A 24,616-nucleotide genomic window follows, 5' to 3' on the forward strand; every position below is an offset into this window, starting at 1 on the left:
CACACACTACCTCATCCATCACTTCACTGTCCTAAACCAAAAGAGTGCGTTAGAAGAACGATTATATCTATCAAACAAAAGGAGCACTCAAAATAAAGTGGTGCATTGGCTCTGTATTACAGTGCAAGAGGTACTTTCTCCTTACAATGAACTGCCTTTCCTGCAGGAATTATGGGATACATTTAAGAGCCTAGGTTTATCATAAAGTATTGTCTTGTGTAAACTTTCCATTTGTGCATAATACAAAATGTTGTTTCTTCCTTTCTGAATACCATTGTATAATAAGCAAGTCTGAATACTAATACATTGTATTTTATTTATTCTTAAACAATGAGTTTTAACTTTAGCCATGGCCTCCTGACAAAAATAGTCTGGTCACCCATAACCCGACACCACCATTGTCCCTTCACATCAGCAAGCGCTTAGTGGAACGCACAGTTTAAGATGCACATGAATGACTTATTTTCTAATGCTAATCACTATTGCTTTCATATTCGTATATCACTAATCTTTAGGTAGGCCTACTTCTAAAGGTTGTAAAGAATGCAGAATGATGGATGAATGATGTGAAAATCTACACTATTTTGTTTTATTTTTACATTTATTTTTATATACTTAAAATGTGAAATCTACATGCGTTGCACTTTGATGAAATACAATTTTGATTTGTTTAGCATTATTTGATCCCAACATAATTCCCATATTTGTGTTATTTCATATTTTTAATGACTTTACTAATTCTAAAATGTGTAAAATCGTAATTATAAAGAAGGCCAACTGATACATTTTGTGTGTATAATTGTAATTAGTCACATGATTTATACTACAATATGTGATGTACAATAGAGGGGAAGCTTAGAAAGTAAAAGTAAAAAACAAATAATAAAAATGAATAAAATGAACAAAATAAGCCCTTGCCCAAATATGCTCTATGAATAAATACAGATCTAGAGAGAGAAATCATCTAGATGGCTGTGTGTTTGGGAATGTTGAATACCATTGCATTGGTGGCAATCTTACCACATCAAGAGTGGTTCCCCAAAGCCTTGTTATACGTGGTCAGGCGAGTTAATGATAGAACAGTGTCTCACATTAGGAAAAAGCCTGTAAAGTGATCATTGTGGCGACTGACGAGCCATAAAGGGAACGGTGCAGCTGGGGATGCGAGTAATGTAACACACACACACACACACACACACCTGTGCCTGTCACAAACACATCGGCTTTGTCTTATTATAGCTGGACCTCAGCTCTGTCCATCTGCGTCCATTCTTTCTGTCTTTGTCATTTCATATCTTCCCGTTCTTTCTTCCACAACGGGATGATCTAGTAACAGAAAAGAAGGATATGAAATGGAAATGAAAAGTAGGAACATATCAGTGAATTTATTGGTGTTGACGCCATAAATTTTAGGCCCTGAAATCCAATGTAACATCTCTACAACGTCGCCTCATTAGTCACCAAACAGGACTCATGACTGTATTAGGTGAGCTATAATGAGCGAGTGGGTGGGGTTTAATTGAAAAGGGGCGGGGCATGATGCCCACAGATATAAATGCCCTCCCACTATCCCTGGCTGAGTTTGGTCTTTCCCCTCTTTACTCCCTCTCTCTCTCTCTCTTCCTCTCTCCACGTTCCTCACTTGACCGGCTCCTGTTCCTAAACCAGTAGCCCTCATCTACTGCACCGCCACTTTCTTCTTCTCGTACCGTGAGCCCTACTCAGCGACACCAAGATGGAGGCCATCAAGAAGAAGATGCTGATGCTCAAGCTGGATAAGGAGAACGCCCTGGACCAGGCCGAGCAGGCGGAGACCGACAGGAAAGGAGCAGAGGACAGAAGCAAACAGGTTAGGGGGAAGAGGAAAGGTCAAAGTGATAACCAAAACTGATCTTGACTAAATGGTTTGAGTTTGAGAGCTTTTAATTGAGTTCGAATGATTAGAGAGAGTTTTTTTACATACAAATGTAATTCTGATTTGTTTAGCATTTTTCATCATTTCCATTTGTGTTACTAGTTTTAGGGATGTTTCTAATTCTAAAATGTGTAAAATCATAATTATAAAGTGTGTCCTTTGGACTCATAGTGTATAAATTACATTTAGTTAGGCTATTACATTACAATATGTGATGTATAATAACAGGAAAAGAAGAATTTTTTGGAGGAGGAGGCTGAATATATAATAATTTAAAGGGATAGTATGTCCAAAAATAAATATGTTACATCATTTACAATCATTTAATTGTTCCAAACCTGTATGAGTTTCTTTCTTCTGTTGAACACAAAATAAGATATTTTGAAGAATGTCTGTCACACTGTAAAAAAATTCTAACCCTCCCAAATCAAAAATTTCAAGTGACTGATAACATCTAAAATTTTCAATTGGCCCAAGTGAAATTCTGTAAATTATAAAATTAAATTTACAGAATTTCACTTGGGCCAATTGAAAAATTTGAAATTTTTGATTTGGGAGGGTTAGACATTTTTTTAAAGAGTTGAATTGAGTATGACTTTTTTTAAAATAAATAAGTCAATGGCTACCATCAACTGTTTGTGACCAACATTCTTCAAAATATCTTCTTTTGTGTTCAACAGAAGAAAGAAACTCATACAGGTTTGGAACCACAAGGATGATTTTCATTTCTGGGTGAACTATCCCTTTAAGAATTGGTCACTGAAAACCCATGTTTAACCTCTTGAATTGAAAGGGGTTAATGGTGCTTTTAACCTTTTGAAAGAAACACTGTTGACGCTTAAAGCATCAAAGCCCCACTTCTCCATTTATTAAACTTTTTCATTCTGGACCAAACCAAAGGCAACTCATCTGAGCATGAGACAAAGATTAGCGAAATCCATAATCCGGGTCATTTTACAATATTTAAATGTGTTAAGAATATAATGCACCTGGCAGTGCAGACAACTGTTTAAATATCCCTCTTGGAAAAAGAGCTCCCGCTGCCAAGGCTTGAATTGTGAAGTCTGAGATCCTGATCCCAACACTAAACAGCAGTTGCAAGGCTGTGATCTGCCACTGGAATGCAGGGCGGATAAACAGAGTCTTAGCAAGAGATGGAGAAGGGAGTTGTAGATAGGGCTGAGGATGTGTGAAAGATTTGGGGTTGCCTGTGAGGGTAATTGTATTGACATTACGACAAGGAATGGCTTTGGTAAGCTGCGTAACTTAGCTTATCGCCAGGAGAAGGTGGGCAAAAAGACTTGACCAGTTTGAAGTAGAAGTGATTGGGGCACGAGTGCTCGTGTGAATACGTATTATGATGGATGACACTCATATTCCTTTTTTTTCTTTCTCCCAGCATGAGGATGAGCTGATTCAGATGCAGAAGAAACTGAAGGGAACTGAAGATGAGTTGGATAAATACTCGGAGGCCCTGAAGGACGCCCAGGAGAAACTGGAGATATCTGAGAAGAAGGCTGCGGATGTGAGTGATTGACGATCGCAAAGCACACAAACGCAACTCTTAAAACTTTATCCCGGGATTCTTGTTGGCCCGCCCCTCCATTCCTCTCATTCTCTCCAATCACTCCTCCACAGCTGACACTATCACTACCTCCCTTTTTGGCTGTGATGTCAACCATCCAGACTCCAACATCTACCCTTAAATGTACTCATACACTAGTTTTATATTGACATAACACATAACGTCTATCTTTAACTAAACAATGTCATATGAACAACCAGTCAGTAATTACACGGACTGAAATCCAAAAAAGAACTGGCTGTTGAGAGTCTGGCCCTGTCCCAAATGGCACCCTAAAACCTGTTCCTCTTGAGTCCACACTTTCATGACATAACACCACTTTGACTGTCGGGTAGAGATCTACGGTGGCTCTGCAGAAGTGTGTATCAAGGCCGCAAAGTAGGCATTCGCGAGCACCCTTCTGAAAGCTAAAATGATGAATGGGACACCCTACGGTCTCGTGGACTTAACGGACACGCACACGTAGTGGCCATTTTAAGTCCGCGAGACCTCAAGTGTACATGAAGTGTGCCATTTGGGACAGGGCCTCAGTTGTTCAGAGTTGGAACACTGGTTAAGTTGCATGTTGATGACTCACTTAAAAGAACCGGCTTTTGAGAGTCATTCATTCAGAATCGAACTACACTGATTGCGTTGTATATTGTTAATTCACTAACAAAACATTCGATCACAATCGGACTACAGAGGTCACGCTGCATGTTGTTGATTTACTTAAAAGAATCGGTTCATTAGAATCATTTGTTCGGGAATTGAATTTCACTGGTCGCAGTGTATGTCGTTGATTCACCAAAATGAACCGTTTCATAAGAATCATTTGTTCAAGAATCAGACTAGGCCCAACTCTTCACAACAAGAACCTGCTAATGAGAGTCCTTCATTTGGGAATTGGACGCCATCGTTTCTTTACATTTGCTTTGGAATCTCTGTTAGAATATTTTAAATATGGTATTCTATCTTCATCGACGGGCAAATACACTTTTAAGAACTGTTAACCGTACGTCATTGAACTTTTTATATACACTCTAAAAAATGCTGGGTTGTTTTAACCTAATGTTGGGTCAAATATGGACTAACCCAACGTTGGGTTAAAAAAATTCAGTTTACAAATAGACAAATTGCACTTTGGATAAAATCAAAAATGGACAAAAATGCAATAAAATAATGGACAAATTGCATTGGTTACATTAAAAATGTAACCCAACGGCTGGGTTTGTCCATTTTTAAATTGCGTTTTTTAACCCAACGTTGGGTTAGTCCATATTTGACCCAACATTGGGTTAAAACAACCCAGCATTTTTTAGAGTATATATATAAAGCTCAATGACGGACGGTAATTGAGCTTTGAGCTTTAATTGAGCTAATATACAGTATATATTATTTCAAATAGAACCAGTTCGTTCTGAATCGTTCTTGGTTCCCAACCCATCCATAACTCGCAGGAGGTGACAAAAAGTGTGGGTGATACTCATATATTCGTATACTCATGCCTGAAGGCCTCGGCGAGAAAATTACTACCTCGAGACTGCAAATTTAGCAGCAGGGCTGTAAATCAGTGTTTGTGAGAAGAACACAATGAACATAAGAAAGAACATTCCAGGCATGAACAGACTTTCAGTAGAGGCTTAAAGCTTTATTCGTTTTTGAAAAAAGAATCCTTTCCATTTTTCAGTGAGGAATTTAAAATGGACAAATATTTGCTAATGCTTTCATATGTACATCTCACATACACCTCAAGAACTAAATGAGAACTTTCAAATGAAAAAAAGGTAACCATTGTTAGGCCATTGTGTAACTCGACTCCCTCTTTGACAGCTAAACTAAGGCTGTGCCGTCACGGTCAACTCTGTCACAGCAAGTATGTCTATTATTGCCTGTCGTTGTCCCTTTGTTCTGGGCTCCGGATATAGCAGACACACCTGTTGTCATAAAGTTTGGCCTTCATAAGATGTTCCCCTGACTGAAAACCACAGGCTTTGAAGGTTGTGTGTGTGCGTATTTGTGTGAAAGAGAGACAGCTCTTTTTTAACTAGAATGAAAGAAAAAGAACATAGCACATGGGGGAAACCATCTTAAATCAGCCTAAAGTAGTCAAGCTGGTCTGTTGGCTGGTTTTAAAGTCCCCCTGTGGTGAAAATCCAGCTTTTAAGGTTGTTTATATGCCTATGTGGTGTTTTTAAGACAACCCATATGCAAATTGAGTATTTTCTCCTTAAAACGGCAGTCTCAAAAAGCCGATTAAAATCGCTGGCGTTTCTGACGTCACAAACTACCTTGAAACCAATCACGTCAACGTTTGATCGCCAACTAGTGGATCTCTGAGCTGGTGTGAGTGAGTGGGCGTGGCCAATTTGCATATTCATAGAACCGCGTATACTAAATGAGAGAGTGTGGGTTGTGACATTACAGCTGTCGCTTTGGAATCTATTTTCATCTCAACCTTGAGTCAAAACTTCACCACCAAGCTATCACTTACCTTGCTACCCCACACAGTGGGGAAAAAAAGAGTTTAGCAGTAAACCCGGCTGGAGTTTACTGCTATAGAGTTCAATTAGTCACTCATCGTCATGCAGTGTGCGCTTGACAGACAGACCGACCAGACAGTGATCCGGTTTGAATCAGGGGGTGGGTCCTTTAAATAGAGCTCTGAGCAAGCTGACTAACAGTGTTCGGAACAGATATGGCGAAGAGGATGAGGATGGGTGTGCAACCTTTGTACAAAACTGAGAACTGAAATAGTGCAGAACTGAAAAAGAAGGTTGTCAATTTCTGAGGCTTTCCAAATGCTTAAGTATGTCAGCTGCTGCAGGTGGGTGAGTGGGTATTCTTCCCACTTGATGTAAGTAAGCATGTGTTTGTAAGTGTGTCTTGGAGGTCAGAATGTCAAGCTATGCATCTTGTCACCTATAACCTATAATGTCAACAGGCCATTAGAGACATAAGCTGCAGTTTACCATCAGACCAGACAAACAGACACATATCTATAACCTCTGCTCTTAGCAAGAGTAAAAATGCTCAGTCCGGTCACTTTTAAATTTCAACTCATCAAAAAATGTATCACGGTTTCCATACAAATATTAAAGTATTATGTTTTTCAAATATTACCTTTCGTGCAGAGTTAAATATAGATAAATATAAATATCTGCACAGCGAATAAAGTTATTTTCTCCTAAAAGAAAGAATCGATTCTGAACTGCTGGAACGAAACGTCAGCAAATCCAGTCTCACTTCCTGTTACACTGTTAACAACGTAACAAATTTTCATAATGCCAGCCTATGGTCTTCATTGGCTGCCTGCGAACAACATCCCGCCCTCAAACGCTAGTTGTAGCTGAGGCCTGGAAGAGTTTGGTTTGTGTTGTCCACATGTCTGCACTGTGAATCCACTCTTAAAGGGATACTCCACTTTTTTTGGAAATAGGCTCATTTTACAACTCTCCCAGAGTTAAACAGTTGAGTTTTACCATTTTCGAATCCATTCAGCCGATCTCCGGGTCTGGCGGTACCACTTTTAGCATAGCTTAGCATAGATCATTGAATCGGACAATCAATCAATCAATCAATCAATTTTTATTTATATAGCGCCTTTACAACAACCAGAAAGGTGCACAAAGCGCTTTCCATAAAACACATAAAAAAAAGGCAGCAGGATATAAAAATAGCAAATTAAAGCTAATTTAAGCAGTTAAAACAAAGTAACTAACACAAAGACTAAAAACACAAAACAAGTGGTTACATGTTGAAAGCCTTCCTGAAAAGAAACGTTTTTAACTGCGATTTAAAAACACTAAACACAGTTACGTTACGAAGGGAAGTAGGTAAGGCATTCCACAAAGTAGGTCCCTGGATGGCTAAAGAGCGGCCTCCAAACTTTTTGCATCTAAACTTAGGGATAATGCATCTACACTTAGGGATAATAAGTTTAGCAAGACCATTAGCATCTCTCTAAAAAAAATTACCAAAGAGTTTCGATATTTTTCCTATTTAAAACTTGACTTTGTAGTTACATCGTGTACTAAGACCGACGGAAAATGAAAAGTTGCGATTTTCTAGGCCAATATTTCTAGGCCAATAATATCATTACGCCTGCTGCACTCATGGTATGGCAGCAAAGTTTCTTGATTATTACGCAGGAATGAGAGTATAGTTCCTAGCCATATTGGCCTAAAATCGCAACTTTTCATTTTCCGTCGGTCTTAGTACACGATGTAACTACAGAAGAGTCAAGTTTTAAATAGGAAAAATATCGAAACTCTTTGGTCATTTTTTTGAGAGAGATGCTAATGGTCTTGTGCAATTCAATGATCTATGCTAAGCTATGCTAAAAGTGGTACCGCCAGACCCGGAGATCAGCTGAATGGATTCGAAAACGGTAAAACTCAACTGTTTAACTCTGGGGGAGTTGTAAAATTAGCCTATTTCCCAAAAAAATTAAGTATCCCTTTAAAAAGAAAGAGGACTCGCACCGGAATTGATACGGAAAAACTAACACCATCGTTAATGTTCGTATCACTGTATATTACGCGCTGAGGAAGCCTTATGGAGCTGAAATTCAGGTACGCTAATCGACGTTTAGTTTCTGGCACACGCTGTAAGCTGTAGACCAATCACAACAGGCTGGGCCATCTGACCAATCAGAGCAGAGTAGGCTCTCGGAAAGGAGGAGTTTACAGAGACCGAATCTTCAAACAAACCGTTTTCAGACTCTTCACAAATTAGGTGATGTATATTATGAGAAAATTTGATGGTTTTTTTTACCTTGGATGCATGTGAACCTATTGGAGACCTCCAAAACAAAATGAGTAGACTTTAAAATAGCATAATATGGGCCATTAAAGCAGCACAACTGTTTTCAACATTGATAATAAGAAATTTTTCTTGAGCAGCAAATCAGCAAATTAGAATGATTTCTGAAGGATCATGTGACACTGAAGACTAGAGTAATAAAACTGATGTGCATGCGTGCGTGTGTTTATAGCTGAGAAAAAAATGTATGATTCTATGAGTGGGGCTCTGCCACAACTGATGTTGTGACAATGCAGTCTATCTAGATCATCTGGCGCCATCGTCTGGTGAGATGGTGGCAACATATGATAAAAGGGCCTGTCCCAAGTTATGTATGGAGTTTGGAACATGTTCCACACTGGTGAAGGGAGGCAGGAAGGGTGAGACAGGAAATGATGATGCAACATACAGTGCTTGTCTACAGCAGAATAATTCAGGATCAGTCGCATTTCTTTACCTTAAACATTGTTTTGAGGTTAAACCTTTCACGGTCCACCAATATAAAAAGTCTTTGTGGTAAGAATTACAAAATCAGCATATAAAAACCATACCCACGGGCATACTTTTAACAGTGTTAGGACATAGTTACGGATGCCAGATAGATTGCACACTCACCACAAAAAGAGAACAGACAGCATTACTTGTTCGGGTTTGCCCAGGCCTGTGAATTCAGTATATTCACTGGATTCTTTTTTATGACCTCATGCAATCCTGTGGGTAAATTCTATAATGGAATCTCTAGAAAGTCTTAAATCCAAATCACAATGTTTAAAAGATGCAATTACAGATTAATCAAATATCTTAATTTCATTAGGTATTCCGTGAAAAAAATTCTTATTAGCTTAACGACTTAACACAACTCAGCATATATATATATATATATATATATATATATATATACACATACACACAAAGTTTTGTTTTGTCATTATTCAGACTCCACTAAGACACTGAATCAGAGTTTGTTCACACAAGAGCGCCGTCAATGGAATTACAAGACAAGTAAATGATTTACCACACTCCTTGTTCTCAATTACAGCCCATAGCCTGGTTCTGAAGTGATAAGACCAAAATAAATCCTTTTAATTGTCAAAAAGCACCAAAATGTATTAATAAATAATAATTTCATAAAAACTACACTGTAAAAAAAAAAAAAGATTAATAAGTTATGAAAACATGTTTTTACATTGCTTTAACTTACTAAAAAAAAAAATAATAATAATAGTCCTATAAGTTATACAAGATCAGTTTCATTTTAATTTAAGTTGAAATGACTTAAACATCCAAGTTGATTGTACTTAAAAATTGAAGGCAGCAATTTTTTTTTGTGGTAGGCTATTAATTAACTGTTTGTATTGACATTGATTTTGATATGTTATTCTGATTAACATTTACATTTAATTATTTTAATATAAAAGGATGACCGGGAATGTTGTCCAGGGCCCCCCAAAAAAGGGAGACCCACTAAAATCATATTTACTCTGCAAGTGTCCAAGACTCGCCCCAACTCAATTCCTCTCTTTTGACTCTCAAAATGTCTAACATTCTATTGATCACAATAGCCTAATATTTTCTCATTTATCTACAAGCACATTCCTGGATTAAGGAGTGGCCTGGCTGGAATGCCAATGATTTATTTGCCCGACGTCATCTACCTGGCAGGACACGTGTAAAACAAGGGGTGGCTCTTCGCAAGAATTACTTACAAAAAAAAAAAGCTGACCGGAGATCAACCGTGAATCCGTTCCGCTGGGACTTGACTCTGCGCCGCAGCTGATTCAGGATCAGTTACGCCTCATTCTCAGCCCTTAAACCGTTGGGGACAGGGTGGGGTAATCCGGAAGTGGGCCGAAAAAAGGAAGAGTTTAGGCAACCGAACAAATTGGGTGAAGAGAAAGCAAGGGGAGGGAAAGAAAGACTTCATGACATTAAAACTCATTCATTAATTCGAATGAGAAACCGACCGACTGCTTGAACATCAAAACGCTTGCTCAAGCTATATTCAACATTAAAAGTCTTCTGGCTGGAGACAATATCTCGTTTCTGTTATTTTTTACAAACACTATTGTTTGTATTTAACCAGATTAAAGAAAGCACCCCTGCGATTAAAAAGACAAGCGCGTGAACCATCTGATCCTCGCGTTACTTCCACTAGCTCTGCGTTTGACTTGTTGGCGGGGCGTTGGTGCCTTGGACTTTTTTTTCCTTCCTCCTCTTCTTCGCGGCTCGGTCCACTACTACGCTGCTCGGTTGGAATCTGATTTATTCGACCACACTACACCTAAAGTAATACATTAAAATGGCCGGAACCAACAGCATCGATGCAGTTAAGAGAAAAATCAAAGTTTTACAACAGCAGGCAGATGAGGCAGAAGAAAGAGCCGAGATTTTGCAGAGACAGGTCGAAGAAGAGAAGCGTGCCAGAGAGCAGGTAAGTGTATCATTGTATCAATAGCGATGCTTTTTTTAATCACGTTAAAGTGTCGCATTTATCCGTACAATCGTTACGTTGTATCACATGCGTTTGTGCCAAGCTCGTGCGCTTTTACATTCACACCCAGATCCAACGCCCCATACGATGAATTATGTGTTTGTATCTCTTTAAAACTTATTTCGATATCTAATAATCATCGAGTATGCTTTTAGAGTGGCCTGTGATAACGATATGTTCATTCTAAACCATACAGTCCAAGAAAATATGGGCCGGTTAGATGGTTATTGCAAAACCTACAAGCTAATTGGCGCCTTGACTCATCTTCATTGATGATTTTCATTTGTGCTAATAGGTTTATAGTCCATAAAATCAATGCAAAACTTAGAGTGAGATATATTGGCTTAAATGAATATAAAAATCGTGCGATGACATCTCACTTTGTGTGTGCTTAGATGTGCTAACCTCAGATGGGTTTTAGCTCATCCTCTTAGTCTCACATTGTTGGGTTTTTTGCGGGTGAGGCCTAAAGGAAGTAACAAAATAGTTTATCTGAATCACTCATACTGGCTTATTAAAAAAAAAAACAGAAGCATCCATTCGTGTAATTCAGTGTTCAAAGAGTGCTTTTCACGTCATTGGTGCGTTATCATTCGAGTACATTAACATCTGGGTCATCAGGTGCTCATCTCGGCACTTTGAGTTGTTCACGCACGTCACATGGGCATTTAGCAGCCTATTCGAACCTTTGGCAACTTTTATGTGTTTTAATTCAATTAGACACTCGTCTTGGATACCATTTTTTTTGCTTGAAGTCGCTTATCGCTCAACCATGCCTTTCGTCTCTTTGGCATTGCGTGAGATGAACTCACCCCGCAGACTTTAGATTCCTCAGTCCTTATTAGGAGCGAAACTCCAGTATTTGTTAGCGGTGTCGTCATATCCGGAAGCCGTGCACGAGCGCTGTTTCTCAGCTGACGAGGCGCGGCCGCGCGGAAGTTAACCTGCTTTTGCGTTTCGGGCTCAATGAGTAAAGCTTCTCAGTCATCTTTGATGTTACTGTATAAACAATGTTAATTTTTTTTTTTTTTTTTTAAATAAATGTTGCTGAAGTGCCCCTCCTTAAGTTACACATCATGAATGAAAGGCATGAATGATGGTTCCCTTACAAAAAAAAAAAAATTCTGACACCATACTAGTAGTTATTTCAGATATTGCTGCGAGAATGGAACTGATAACCTTGTAATTTTTTGCTTTTTTTCTTAAAAGCATTCTGAAATCTTGACTGTTTTAATGTTTGGCTGGCCCCAAAGGGCCTCGGTACACTGTCAAGAGCCCATTCCCATGATATTTGTGGTTGTTACATTGTTGCTAGGGTGTTGTGGCTGGTTGCTAAGGCGTGGCTAGGAAATTGCAATGATCTTGTGAATAATTGTTAAGGCTCTACAGTATTTTGATCCAGAAATGTCCATTTCCTTTTTGTCTGTGGGATTTTCGGCCATGTTTTCATGCGTTTGGTGAACATCTGAAAGCCAGTTAATCCAAAAAGTTATAGCACACCTCTCATCATCAGTAAGCTACATGATTTGAGGCATCATTCATGTCCGTAGCTCAAACAGTGCAACAAGTTCCACAATGAAATGTCTGGAAGAAGGATTTGAAAAATCCCTAACCTTAGTCAGAGCAATTTTAATAGTGCCGCCTTGCTAAAACAATTTTAGTCATTGTGTACACTCACTCTGCACATTATTATTACCCTTTGCAAACATAGTGGTTCCACTCTGCTCAAGCAGAAGCTCCCAAATGATTCTACCACATGAGGGTTTTCCACTGTCTCACTGGTTCCATTTTCCAATTTGGTCTCCATGTATGTCGGCTTGATCCTTCTAGGTTGTCCAAGTGTTTTCCCACCCTCCTGTTCCTTGTCTCACGCCACTTCCCTGTGTGGAATAGTCTATCTGTTCTAATCTCAAGTTGTTTTTGTCATGTTTGCCTTGTAGGCTGAGGCAGAGGTGGCCTCTCTGAACAGGCGTATCCAACTGGTTGAGGAAGAGTTGGATCGTGCTCAGGAGAGACTGGCCACAGCCCTGCAGAAGCTGGAGGAAGCTGAGAAGGCCGCAGATGAGAGCGAGAGGTACGTGCTTTAACATACGTACGCTTTCAGAGTTATGTTATTTCTACATTCATCCCACCCTAACTTGCCCTACTTTCCTTTTAATTTGCGCTCTCTGTGGAATAGAGGGATGAAGGTGATTGAGAACAGGGCTCTGAAGGATGAGGAGAAGATGGAGCTCCAGGAGATCCAGCTTAAGGAGGCCAAGCACATTGCTGAGGAGGCCGACCGCAAATACGAGGAGGTAATATAACGGTGTTATTTTAGGATTATTTGTATACTATTATAGTATTTATTAATATTTTTAGTAATTATATCACTTTTCTTAATTATATTGCCAAGGCAACATTTAGTTTATTACTTTTTCACCTAAAGTTATTTTATTCCAGCTTTATTTCCATGAATAAAACTACTTTAAGTTTTAGCTTTATTTATTGACCAGTTGGAATTAATAGTGCATAAATGTTTTACACTTACCAATTGTTCTTGTAAAATAAAATAAGTTCCATAACCAGGAAGTATTGATGTGTGTTACAGGTGGCACGTAAGCTGGTGATCGTTGAGGGAGAGTTGGAGCGTACGGAGGAGAGAGCAGAGCTTGCTGAGAGGTTAATCTCGGTTTTAAAATCAAAATATACATGCACATAATCCTTGAACACATTTACAGACCACACATACTGTCAGCTTTAGCTCATATTCCTTTAGTGTCCATTTAGTCCCATTAAAACTCAAATTCATTGTTCACTCAGCGTGAGAAAATGCCTAATTTTGCATGACAATAGGAATGCTCTATCATAACCATAATCCTCCTTTGTGTGTGTGTGTGAGCGATTGAGAGAGAAAGATAGAGAGTGTGTGTATGAGTGATTTAATTGGCTTGAATCCATCTTAAATTCATATGTCCCCTCCCTTCTCATTTGTGTTTGGGCATGTGTGACCTTTGACCTGACATACCTTCCCCTCCCCACTCAAACTAACAGCCATGTCAAGCAGATGGAGGAGGAGCTGAGAGCTCTTGACCAGACACTGAAGACTCTGCACGCCTCAGATGAGAAGGTATATATCCTGGTTGCAAAAGTCTGTTTACGTGTCGGATGCTATGTGTCCGTTTGTTGGAGATGTACAGACAATTGGAGAATGTTGCCCTCTACCTGGATCCGGAATTTGTATACTTGAGTGAAAGTGTGCAAGTGAACTAGCAAGATAGTCACCAACGAAAAAAAGCGGAAAAAAAAGAAAAAAGACTCCTCCTTCCAGCATTGGTCGTTTTTAATCTGTTTTTACCTAGTTCATCTTTCCACCCTATCCCTTCATCTTTCCACCTTCCTTTCGCTCATCTAACCATCCACTTCCAGGTATCATTCTTTTGTAAACCGCATGAGTCGTATTTGCTCAAGTGGCATGATCTGCATGCTCACATAACACGCTTCAGTCGCTGTGCATTTTTGTCTTATCTACCTAAATCCGAAGCGTTCATGTTCCACAACAAACTGCTTAAAACAGCTCCTGGCAACTTTCAGTTTTAGGATCACGCTAGTTTTGCTTCCTTGACACTTAAAATCTGCTCACACCAACCACACAGTAGTGCTCATATTATAATCATGAATTGGCAGTATGTTATAAAAACCAAGCACTTTGGGCACAGATAACAACTCAAACTACACTACATTTAAGGGGACGGAGCATGCATAAATGAAAATTGTCATGTTCTCATGTTGTTTGAAACTTATTGTTTCTTCTGACCTGAAAAACAGATTGTCCTGTTTTTCATACAATGACAGTGAAAGTGATTGAGGGCCTTCAAGTGCCAAAAATGACCACAAAAGTGGTTAATACAATGTGTGCTATATTCTTTTAAGCTTCTGAAGCCATATGAATGAGGAACAGCATTTAAATCATTATTTGCTGAGAGTCGTTAAAGGGATAGTTCCCCCAAAAATTAAAATTCTGTCATTTACTGATATTTTGAAGAATGTTGGTAACCAGACAGTTGATGTACCCCATTGATTTTTATAGTTGGAAAAAATATATATAATGGAAGTCAATAGTGCCATATGACTGTTTGGTTACTGACATTCTTCAAAATATCATCTTTTGTGTTCAGCAGTAGAAAGAAACTCATACAGGTTTAGAACAACTTAAGGGTTGTTAATTTTTAATTTGTCATCCCCACACAAATATATTTACAGCACATATACATTTCTGTTGAAATTTCTGGGGTCAGTCAGATAAAAAAAATATTTTTTGAAAAGTCACATTCACCAAATATGTATTTAATTGATTAAGTTAAAAAAATATATATTATTGGTAATTTTTGGAGCTCCTCAATCGCCTTCATTGAATGGTCGTGCAAGCAGGGCTGCAAAGTATGTTTGTGTTTTCAGAAGAAAGTCCTACATAATTAAAATGACATGAGGAAGTGTAAATGATGACAATTTTTATTTTTGAGTGAACTGTCCAAAACAGTTATTTAAGGCGTCTCTTACTGTTCATGTGTTTAACGTCATCACTCTGCCACTTCTGCTGGCTTGTCTTCATGTCTTCCCTTTGCCCTGTGCCCCTTTCTTTTCTGCTTCCTCCAAAATCAAAACGGCTGCTCTGTATATAGCAAATGCGCTGAGCTGGAGGAGGAGCTGAAAAATGTCACCAACAATCTTAAGAGTTTGGAGGCCCAGGCTGAGAAGGTAGGGTGTGTGTGTGTGTGTGTTTTATTCTGCACGATCTCTGACTGGTTGCAGTGTTCATCCCTTTTTTTAACTCTCAAAGGAACTCTGATTCAATCCCCACAAATGTGCCTTGCGAATTGCCTTCCAGGCAATTAAATTTAGGCTCTCTAGTTTCCAAACCAGTGATCTATCCGCTCATGTGTGCATAATATGAGCTTCCTCATTTCCAAGTGGCCTTTTGCCTGATGTACGGCTGTACATCATCACCCATAGCAAAAGGCCACTTATGTCGGTCCAGATTACAGTGGTAGACCATTACATCAAGAGAAAGCTGTAATTGACCACAGGGGCGAAGTAAAGACCCCCTCTCATTTTCCATATCCATCTTAACCTGATGAGATGTTATTTAGCATGCCTGAAGGTCTGTTGCATAATGAAATTAAGTGTCACCATTTTGGTGCCTTATAGAATCAAGCGCAACCGGTCTCGGATGCCTTCAGACTAATTAAGCAGAAGTGATGCCGATAAATGCTGTTGCATGAGATCAACTTATGACACAAGCGCCCGTTTGTTTGCATGTGATATTTGACTGCATGCTGTGTGTTACATAAGGGATAATGTACATCCAGCCTGTTATCTCCGAATAAAGACAGGGTGGTGATCAGGTCTTGCATCAGCCTGAATGGGGTTTATTCTGAGATAACAATCGGCTGGATGCACATTTTCCCACTTATTACACGGCTACTTGCCACATAGGTAAATAAATAGGCACAAAATCTGAGTTGAAATATTTTATTAGGTCTTTAAACGCAAAGCTTCTGCGGAGAGAGCAGTTGCTTGCGCTACAAGTTCAAACTAGACTGACATTTAAGGGATACGGTACAGTCATACCACTTATTACACAGTATTTCGCTACATAAATAATTATTGGGGATAAGAGATATTGATTTGAGATGAAACGGTTTTAAAATCGTACCTGTTTGTTATCTTATAATCCAACAGTGTACAAAACAATAGTCGCAAAATAGCAGCAGCTGCATTTGTATGAAACAAGAGAGAGACGACACGATACTGGATGACATAATCAAATAACTGTATGCAAAATATTGATTCAACTGAGTTTTAATATTTTATTAGCTCACCAAAAGCAAAACTTCCACGAAGAAAAAACGCTTCTAGCAATATATACGTTTAGCGCTGCTGACTTCAGTAACCTGGTTGAGTGTTATTGGGGAATAACATACCGCTGGATGGTGCGATTGACCAAGTATTTCTCAGAGCCGTGTAATAAAGTACTATATAATATTAGCTGGTTTGCTATTATTGGAACCCTTTTATTTCCCTAATGAAATCTTTTGTTTGCTGCACAATATGGTTTGCGTAAGTAATGATGGTGGTTTAACTTTCTCAAATACAGTGCAGAAAGATATATGGCATTTTATATTATAGAATATATCATTTATATGTAATGTTTATGTATATACATCTTTGTGAATCTCTCCTTGAATTCTGAAGTACGGTGGTTTTTCCCTTTCTATCAGACCTGGTGTTTTGTTGATGTTGCAGCTGCATTCCTGCACACATGTCCTGATCTGTTTAAAACTTTGGCAGAACACAGCGGCAAAATCAGCCATCGTGTCACAAGTCTTGCACAACAGCAGCAGGCCAGGGCTCAGCCAGCTTGCATAGAAACTTCGAGGAAAAGGGGGGGGGTCAAAGCATAGACAGCTGCGCTACCTTACGTCTTAAGAGCTGTTGTAGAAACATGTCAGTGTTAAAGTGTCATAAAATTGGTTGTCTCTGTTTGAAGTGTGCCAAACCCAAAATACTTGTTGATGAGTGAGTTAATGAGTTCATAGGGTGTTTGTGCATGCCGAGTTGTAAGATTCTCACAAGACCCCACCCCAACTCACATTTCTTCTTTTTCCCTACAGTATTCCCAGAAGGAAGATAAGTATGAGGAAGAAATCAAGATCCTCACTGATAAGCTGAAGGAGGTGAGAGAACTTCTCATGGAAGATTTGGTTTCTATTAGGGCTGTTATCTTGAGGTTACATGTATGTTTAAATGTTTACCAAATTTGGCCTCATAAATGTTTTGTTCCCTGTGTCTTCTGAAGACTGTTCACAAGTTGAAACCTTAGTTGCATATTTTGCTTTCTGCTTTGGATCTGTATGCATTTCTTTTTACTTAAATGTAGTTCATTGTTTTGTAGGGAAATTTGAACATGACAGTAAACAAAAAAGCAAAAATAATTTTTCAAAACAACTGTAGTCCTGCCACAAACTCATGCCATTGGTTATGTTGCGCCAATAGCATGTCACGCCAGTTACAATAATATCTTTATTCTATAGATAATCATGATTTTTGTATGTTACCTAGTAGTTTGATCATGCATTAATGTCTTTCCCTGCCAGAGTTATTTACCATTCAAATGTTTGTCTGTAAAGTTTTAGCTTGCGTTATTTTACTACTTAAGCTAAATGGAAAATATTTTAGTTAAATATAATTCCCCTGTTCTCTGCTAGGCTGAGACCCGTGCTGAGTTTGCCGAAAGGTCTGTGGCCAAACTGGAGAAGACCATTGATGATTTGGAAGGTATGATTCCGTCGTTCTCTTTACCACCCATTCCTTCCATTAGCTATAATATGATCCTCTGTTTGTTTTTTATGCTCTTCATATTCTTTTTTTAGCATAATCTCACTGTCCTTTTCCTTTCCTCCGTTACATTCATAATCTTTTTTTGCTGTTTTTTCCCATTTCCTTTTCTTTCCTTCATACTCTCTCCCTCTTCCGACCTTTTCCTTCCTCTCTGCTCTGTCTTTCTCTTTTTGTGTGTGAACAGATGAGCTTTACGCTCAGAAACTCAAGTATAAGGCCATTAGTGAGGAGCTGGATCATGCTCTCAACGACATGACCTCTATGTAAATATTGGCCCTTGCATGTGTGTGAGACTGCTAGTGCTACTTATGGTTTGCTTTTTGGAGGACGATTGAGTTTTGCTGCAATGGCAGATTTGAGTCTCGTGACCGAGCTGGTTACCTAACCTTGAGCTTCATAACCTCTGATCGTATACTTTTACCATACAGTATAAAGCTCATCCGCAAGGAGTTAATCGTTGACTGGAGCTGTTATTTCAGATTCTTTTGAACTGCTGCTTTATCGTCGTGATCTCTAGTGTGATTCTAACCCATATACATTTGTCAAGTAACTAATATGCTAACTATGAAATGGTTTCATATTTACCTACAGATAAGGATGACTTTCTGCACTTTTTGTAGTTTATTTCTTGCTAAAGTCCACTTGAACTGCAAAAAGACATGTTTTAGTTTATTGCTATTTTTTTAGCCTCCATTAAACAGGCCAGATTTGCTCTGCCTTTAAGAGTTTTTATGTAAATGGCCTGTTTTGAGCATCCTTAATAGTTAATTAAGACTGACTCTACAATGTTTCTGGATACTGAATAGTGCTGCTATGCAAATAGGAGTGATCATATGTTAATGTACTAATAGTTGGACTTCGTAACTCGTTTTATAACTTACTTTCTATTGGCTAAATGGGTTTTTTGGATTGTGGAATGACGTCATGTAGACTAACCTGAATAACCATATTTTCCGTGATATGTCCCCTTTAAGGCTCATTTACATAAGGATTTTATCCTGAAATTGGTATTTTGAGCTAGTTTGTTTTAGAGCTGTGGCTTTTATTGATGTTGGTTTTAACATTTGTTCTTAACTGCTTGCTTGTTAAATTTGCGACTTTCCTCATTCTGAAATGTAGAAATATTCTCACGAGGTATTTACCATTGGTGTCTGTTTACAGATAAAGAGTTTCTGGACTGTTCTGTGGCTGACTGTGACTTCAAGAAATTCTTCTTCATCTTGTCTGACTGTCAATATTTCTTGGATCTCTCCTCTGATCTTTTGTGTACACTTCCCTTTTCATGTATTTGTTTCCATGTGCTTGTTTCTGTAGTCTCAGTTTCTCCATTTAAGCCCTGTTCTGTTTCTGCTTTCTCTGAATTTCTGTTCTTTAGATATTCATTATCTGCCCCAACATCTTCCTCTTATCTGCATCTAAATGTGTTCAGAGATGTGTGGTGTTCTTTTGTCCCTGGTTTTGCTCTCTTTTGCTGTATTTTTCATGCCTTGTGTACATGTTTATTGAATGGAGGAAAAAAGCTCTGCTCTCTTTTAAATGTCTGCTTGTCTCTTATTACAATGTGCTGGTGTTAAGCAACCAAGCATTTGCCTATTTTAGATACATTGTGCATGAATAATATCTTATGGTTGAAAGATAAAAGCTTGGATAAATGTATCTTTCGCTGATTGATTAGTCATGAGTTTTAGCTATGAGTTAAGAATATCTCTAAGGCTGTAGACTTGGAGGTCTGAAATGAAGAAAAGAAAAAGCTGAAATATTTTTTTTACCATAAATTGTATGTACAATTTGCCATCATATCTAAGCTAACTGAAGGAAAGAGTTTACATGCACAATCTTAAACCATTTATGGTTATTTTCACTTTTTAAATACTGTTTCCTTGCATTAAGTTTAATGCATTAAGACCTAATAAGAATTTACAAACTGGCTCTTCTTTTGGCTAGAAACATTGATTCTTGCTACCCATTCAAATTGGTTTCGCTTTTCCAAAAAGGAAACTTCCCATTTCAAAATGGAAACTGGTTGCCAAGATGGTTGAACATCTGTGAGCACTTTTGAGAAGTTATTTAAACCATTTAAGCAAAAGTAATGCGATTTTGTTATAGAAGGATGAATAAATGTTTACGGGAAATTTTAGCTATTTGCTAAAAACCATCAGAGGCCTTGTTGAAAGTTACTTCTGAAAAACAAGTATTTGTATTTCTGAAGTTCTAATGAATGAGCAAAATTAAAAGACTTTCATTCAGCTGTAAGTTCTCTTAAAGCAGGGCTATGCAGTTTCGGGAATTTCTTCGCTTTATTCTGCTCGCAGGTTTCTCTATAGAGCTCCTCCCACAGCTTCGGAATAGATATTTGACAACACTGTCGAAAAACTCGTTGGCGACTCTGATACCAGAGGCTAGTAGATCAACGACATCAAAGCAGATGGGACATTCTTTAAAACGTCGTCTTCATTCGGGTTCGAACAGCGTGAGGGAGCGCAATAATGACGGCATTTTAGCAGATTTCTTTGCCGTAAAGCAATTCGTTACATCACGAGACCTGATATCACGCGATACTTCCTGACGCTGCGGCCGGCGGCCCGCCAGCTCAAAGTTGCAAGGGTGGTTTTTCCGCTCACAGGCGATACGGGGGTGAGACGACCACCATTCAACCCGAAAAAAGTCATAACTATTCCAATGACTCCGAAGCTGTTCGGTTAAGGTAAAAAAGTTACTTAGTTCACCTTTAAAATTGGTTTATCAGTGCTATAGTAAAAGCATAGCATTGACATGCCAGTGTTGCGCAATATTAATACTTGGGTGAGTGTTATCGACAGTGTCTGCCACCATAAATTTGAGCAGTTTCACAATTAGGATCTATTAAAGGTGCTGTATGTAATTTTTCACTGTACAGAAATGTCAAAATACCATATGTTTGCAGAGATTTAGGAAACATGCTAATTTCAAAGACTCATTTCTCCGAAAAACAATGCAACAGCCAGTTATTTTACTTTGAAATGCGTGGTTCTTGTAAGAGTTTTTGTTTTCTGTCCATGTGGTCCCGCCCCCTGCCAATTGACCCAACAGTATTTTGACACAGAGCGCCAGTTGGCAGAAAAAGCAGCGTATTGCATGCATTGTTTTAGTTTGACAGGGTCGGCGCTAGCTTAGCTTAGCATAATGAATGGAATCCTTTGTTGCCAGCTAGCATGTCCTGAGTAAAAGTGCTATACATTTTTTTTTTTTTTAAACACCTAATTACTTCTTGTGGCCTGCGTATTCACAACAAGTACAAATACCGATGCAGATTAACACTAGGCGATTTCCTAGGCAGATATTGACTTATATATTAAGCACTATATTAGGGGGAAGCACAGGCGAAGCACTGCTACTTGGGCGTGATATCTCTGCACCCAAGTAGCAGTGCTTTGCCTGTGCTTCCCCCTAATATAGTCCCAAGTCAATATCTGCCTAGGAAATCACCTAGTGTTAATCTGCATCGCTATTTGTACCTGTGAATACGCAGGCCACAAGAAGTAATTAGGTGGTTTATTTTTTATATCACTTTTACTCAGGACATGCTAGCTGGATTCCATTCATTATGCTAAGCTAAGCTAGCGCCGACCCTGTCAAACTAAAACAATGCATGCACTGAGACAAAAATGCATTTGCCCACCTATCTAAATGTAGGAAAGAAGGTGAAAAAGCCCTATTTCAAAAAACGGTGGAGTGTTCCTTTAATATATTTTGACTTTGTAATTCTTAGTCAAAATGTCCTAACTCTTCTGGATGGTGGACTTCTCCAATCATTTAGTCCACTTAAACCCCGCCCCTTTCTTGCAATCGACTGCAAGCTTTCATTCAGATCTGCCACCATCCAAACAACAGTCGATGAATTGAACCAAGTCCCAACCCTACTTTTTTTTCTTTTTTTTTCTTCTATAATATGCTTCACTGGGATGCATTTCACAATTTGGAAGAAAAGATCTGTCGCTACTTCCGTTTCATTGCAACTAACTTTGTATCAGAATTTAAGTACTCCTAGAGCTTCCCCCGACTAAAGATTTTTCTAGTCGACTATTAGTCATTTATTTAAGCCATTAGTCGACTAATCGCACGTTTATTTTGTTTGAATTACTTAAATGTATACTGAGGGGAATACTAAACCATAATGAGCGTTTAATATTATATATATTGACGTTATATATAATATAGCCTATTCTGAGCTCAAGGTCTCGCATAAAGCTTGCTGCAAAGCACTTAGATATGTTGGAAAAAATAGCATGGAGACAGTTTATTTATTAATAAACCAGTGTTTTCTGTGACCGTGTCGGCTGGAAAGATGAAGTTGACGATGCTGCCTCGCCATCTCCACAGTATAGAGAGAATAGAAATGGAGAGAAATGGACCTTTCATACATATTACATAAGCAGAGAGTATGTATTTTTGTAGATATAATACATGTCAAGCTTTCTATAGATTTATATCTTATGTCTGTGAGGCAAGTAACCTATAAGCTGAGTTTCGGTTCATAATCTGTATGACCAAAAATAATGGTGTATTTTAAGTAGTTTCTGCTGTTTTCAGGAAAAATGAAAGGGATCGGGCCTGCAGTCATGAAGCCCACTATACTTTAGCCTCCACACTCCACTCAAACACTTGGATATGCGCATATTTATCTAGGTTAACGTTAAAGCGAACAGCATTTGAAAGTTGCTACTTGCATGTTTCAAACGATAAGCCATATTTGACTGACGTTTAGTCGACTGTTAGGGGCCAGCCCTAATTACTACACAAGCTCAAAATGCTCTATAGTTGAAAACAATCTGATGCCATTGGTGAACAGTTTTATAGTTGTTTAGAAAACCATCTATACTGGTACTTCATGAAGGAGGTCTTCACCATACATCCAAATCAAACCCCTATTCAACAAATCATGTACAATGTTGTATTACAATTTGATTTTGCAGTTCGTTTCACTTGCTTTCCTTCTGGGAATTCTTTTTTTTTTTTTATTGCAGAGAAACTGAGAAATGCTAAAGAGGAGAACGTCAAGATCCATGCCACTTTGGACCAGACCCTGAGCGAGCTCAACAGTTTCTAAGGAAGACCTGGAGCCAAAAAAAAAAAAAAGCCTCCTTTTCCCTTCCTGACACCCTCATCTCATTTTTTTTTTTGTCTCTGCACATCTGATTCTGCTGTTTTTCTGATCCCGTTCTCTCGTTCTACTGGAAGACGGGCTCACCAAGCCAACCAGCAAAAATGCTGTGCCTCTCAATGGTTCAAAAGTACTTTAATCTTTCTGAAGCCCTTAATAGGCTTCACTGCTCATCTCCTCAGAAAATCCCAAGTGATTTCAGGAACAAACTACTATGGTATTCTTAAAGTGTCAAATGTTGCATGCAAGCCCTGGGGTAGCATTTTTTTTTTCTTCTTTTTTTTTGGTTTTGGTCCGTGATCAGAGCTTTACGATTGTGGCAAGTTTTTTCACATCAGCCAAAACCCTCAATTTTTCCTTAATTTTACTGGAGGGTGATTTACTTAACATTTTGTGCCATAAAAGCCACCTTGGCAGTCTCATGCTTGGCTTTAGATCACTCTACAGTCATTTTGTCCTGTTGATCCTGTGACGCAGGATGTTTTTGCTGGTCTTGTTGGTGCCTGATCCACTGCTCTCCTCTTACCACTTCACTCTTCTCATCCTGCACAAGTTTCTGCTGCCTGTTTGTCGGCATTACAGGTTTTGGGACCAAAACCACACCGTATGGTCTGTAACAGTATGCACAACCATGCCGTGAGGGCCATTTGTTTTTTGTCGTTATTGTTTTTTGTTTTAATAAAAGCCTTTGCTTCTATTTTGGAGTTTTTTTGTTTTTGAGTAATATATGTATTCATTGTTTGGGTTTAATCCCCCTGCATATTAACACAAAAGTATGGCAAACCACTATGTGAAATGCTGCACTGTTATGGGCTTATGGTGGGCATCTTTTGAGCAGAGGAGGCCAACTCATGGTTCCCTCACTCACTCTGGTGGCCTGGTTTGTTTTGTTTTTTTTGTATCTTTTATTATTTTTTTGCTTTAAAGAGCCATATTCTACCCAGGGAAGAAAGGTTGAGGATTTTTTTTTTTACCTTGGGTTCAAAGCAGTGGCACTGCCAGATTCTAAAGGTCCAAAAGCCGTGCAGATCTAAATATGTATTATGAACACAGTAAATGGGAGTGAAAAGTAACACTTAATAGTATAAAGATTAAAAAAGGGTGAACACACAGTTCTAACTGGAAAGAGCCCACAATGATGTGTAATCACTTTGTTACTGTCTGTATCTTGTGTAATGATACCTAAATTCTTTTTTTAAATAAAGACCATGATTTTTACTGTCACCGAACCACTGTGTGTGTGTCTGGAGTCTCTTCTGGAATTGTCTGTAGTGTGGTTTCTAGAAAACAAAGACTGAATGTTCACACTCTGTCAACTGATAT

General features: G+C 38.6%; 1 protein-coding gene across 8 annotated transcripts; it reads left to right on the forward strand.

Annotated features, from left to right (window-relative positions):
* Window positions 1-1,578: 1,578 nt before the first annotated feature.
* On the forward strand, window positions 1,579-24,522 carry tpm3 (tropomyosin 3). 8 transcript variants are annotated; one of them, XM_084422726.1, is made up of 10 exons: window positions 1,579-1,849; window positions 3,315-3,440; window positions 12,714-12,847; window positions 12,953-13,070; window positions 13,364-13,434; window positions 15,435-15,510; window positions 17,427-17,489; window positions 18,021-18,090; window positions 18,338-18,416; window positions 19,315-20,404. In XM_084422726.1, exons 1-10 carry the CDS (start codon window positions 1,736-1,738, stop codon window positions 19,316-19,318), a joined length of 855 nt encoding a protein of 284 aa, XP_084278852.1. In that variant the 5' UTR covers window positions 1,579-1,735; the 3' UTR covers window positions 19,319-20,404. The 8 variants fall into 8 exon arrangements, with proteins under 8 accessions (XP_084278852.1, XP_084278850.1, XP_084278849.1 ...); XM_084422724.1 differs by lacking the exon at window positions 15,435-15,510 and adding an exon at window positions 13,807-13,882 and having other exon boundaries at window positions 19,315-20,398; XM_084422723.1 differs by lacking the exons at window positions 15,435-15,510; window positions 18,338-18,416; window positions 19,315-20,404 and adding exons at window positions 13,807-13,882; window positions 23,157-24,522.
* Window positions 24,523-24,616: the final 94 nt, after the last annotated feature.

Source organism: Rutilus rutilus, assembly GCF_951802725.1.
Source record: "Rutilus rutilus genome assembly, chromosome: 11".
Taxonomy (NCBI): domain Eukaryota; kingdom Metazoa; phylum Chordata; class Actinopteri; order Cypriniformes; family Leuciscidae; genus Rutilus; species Rutilus rutilus.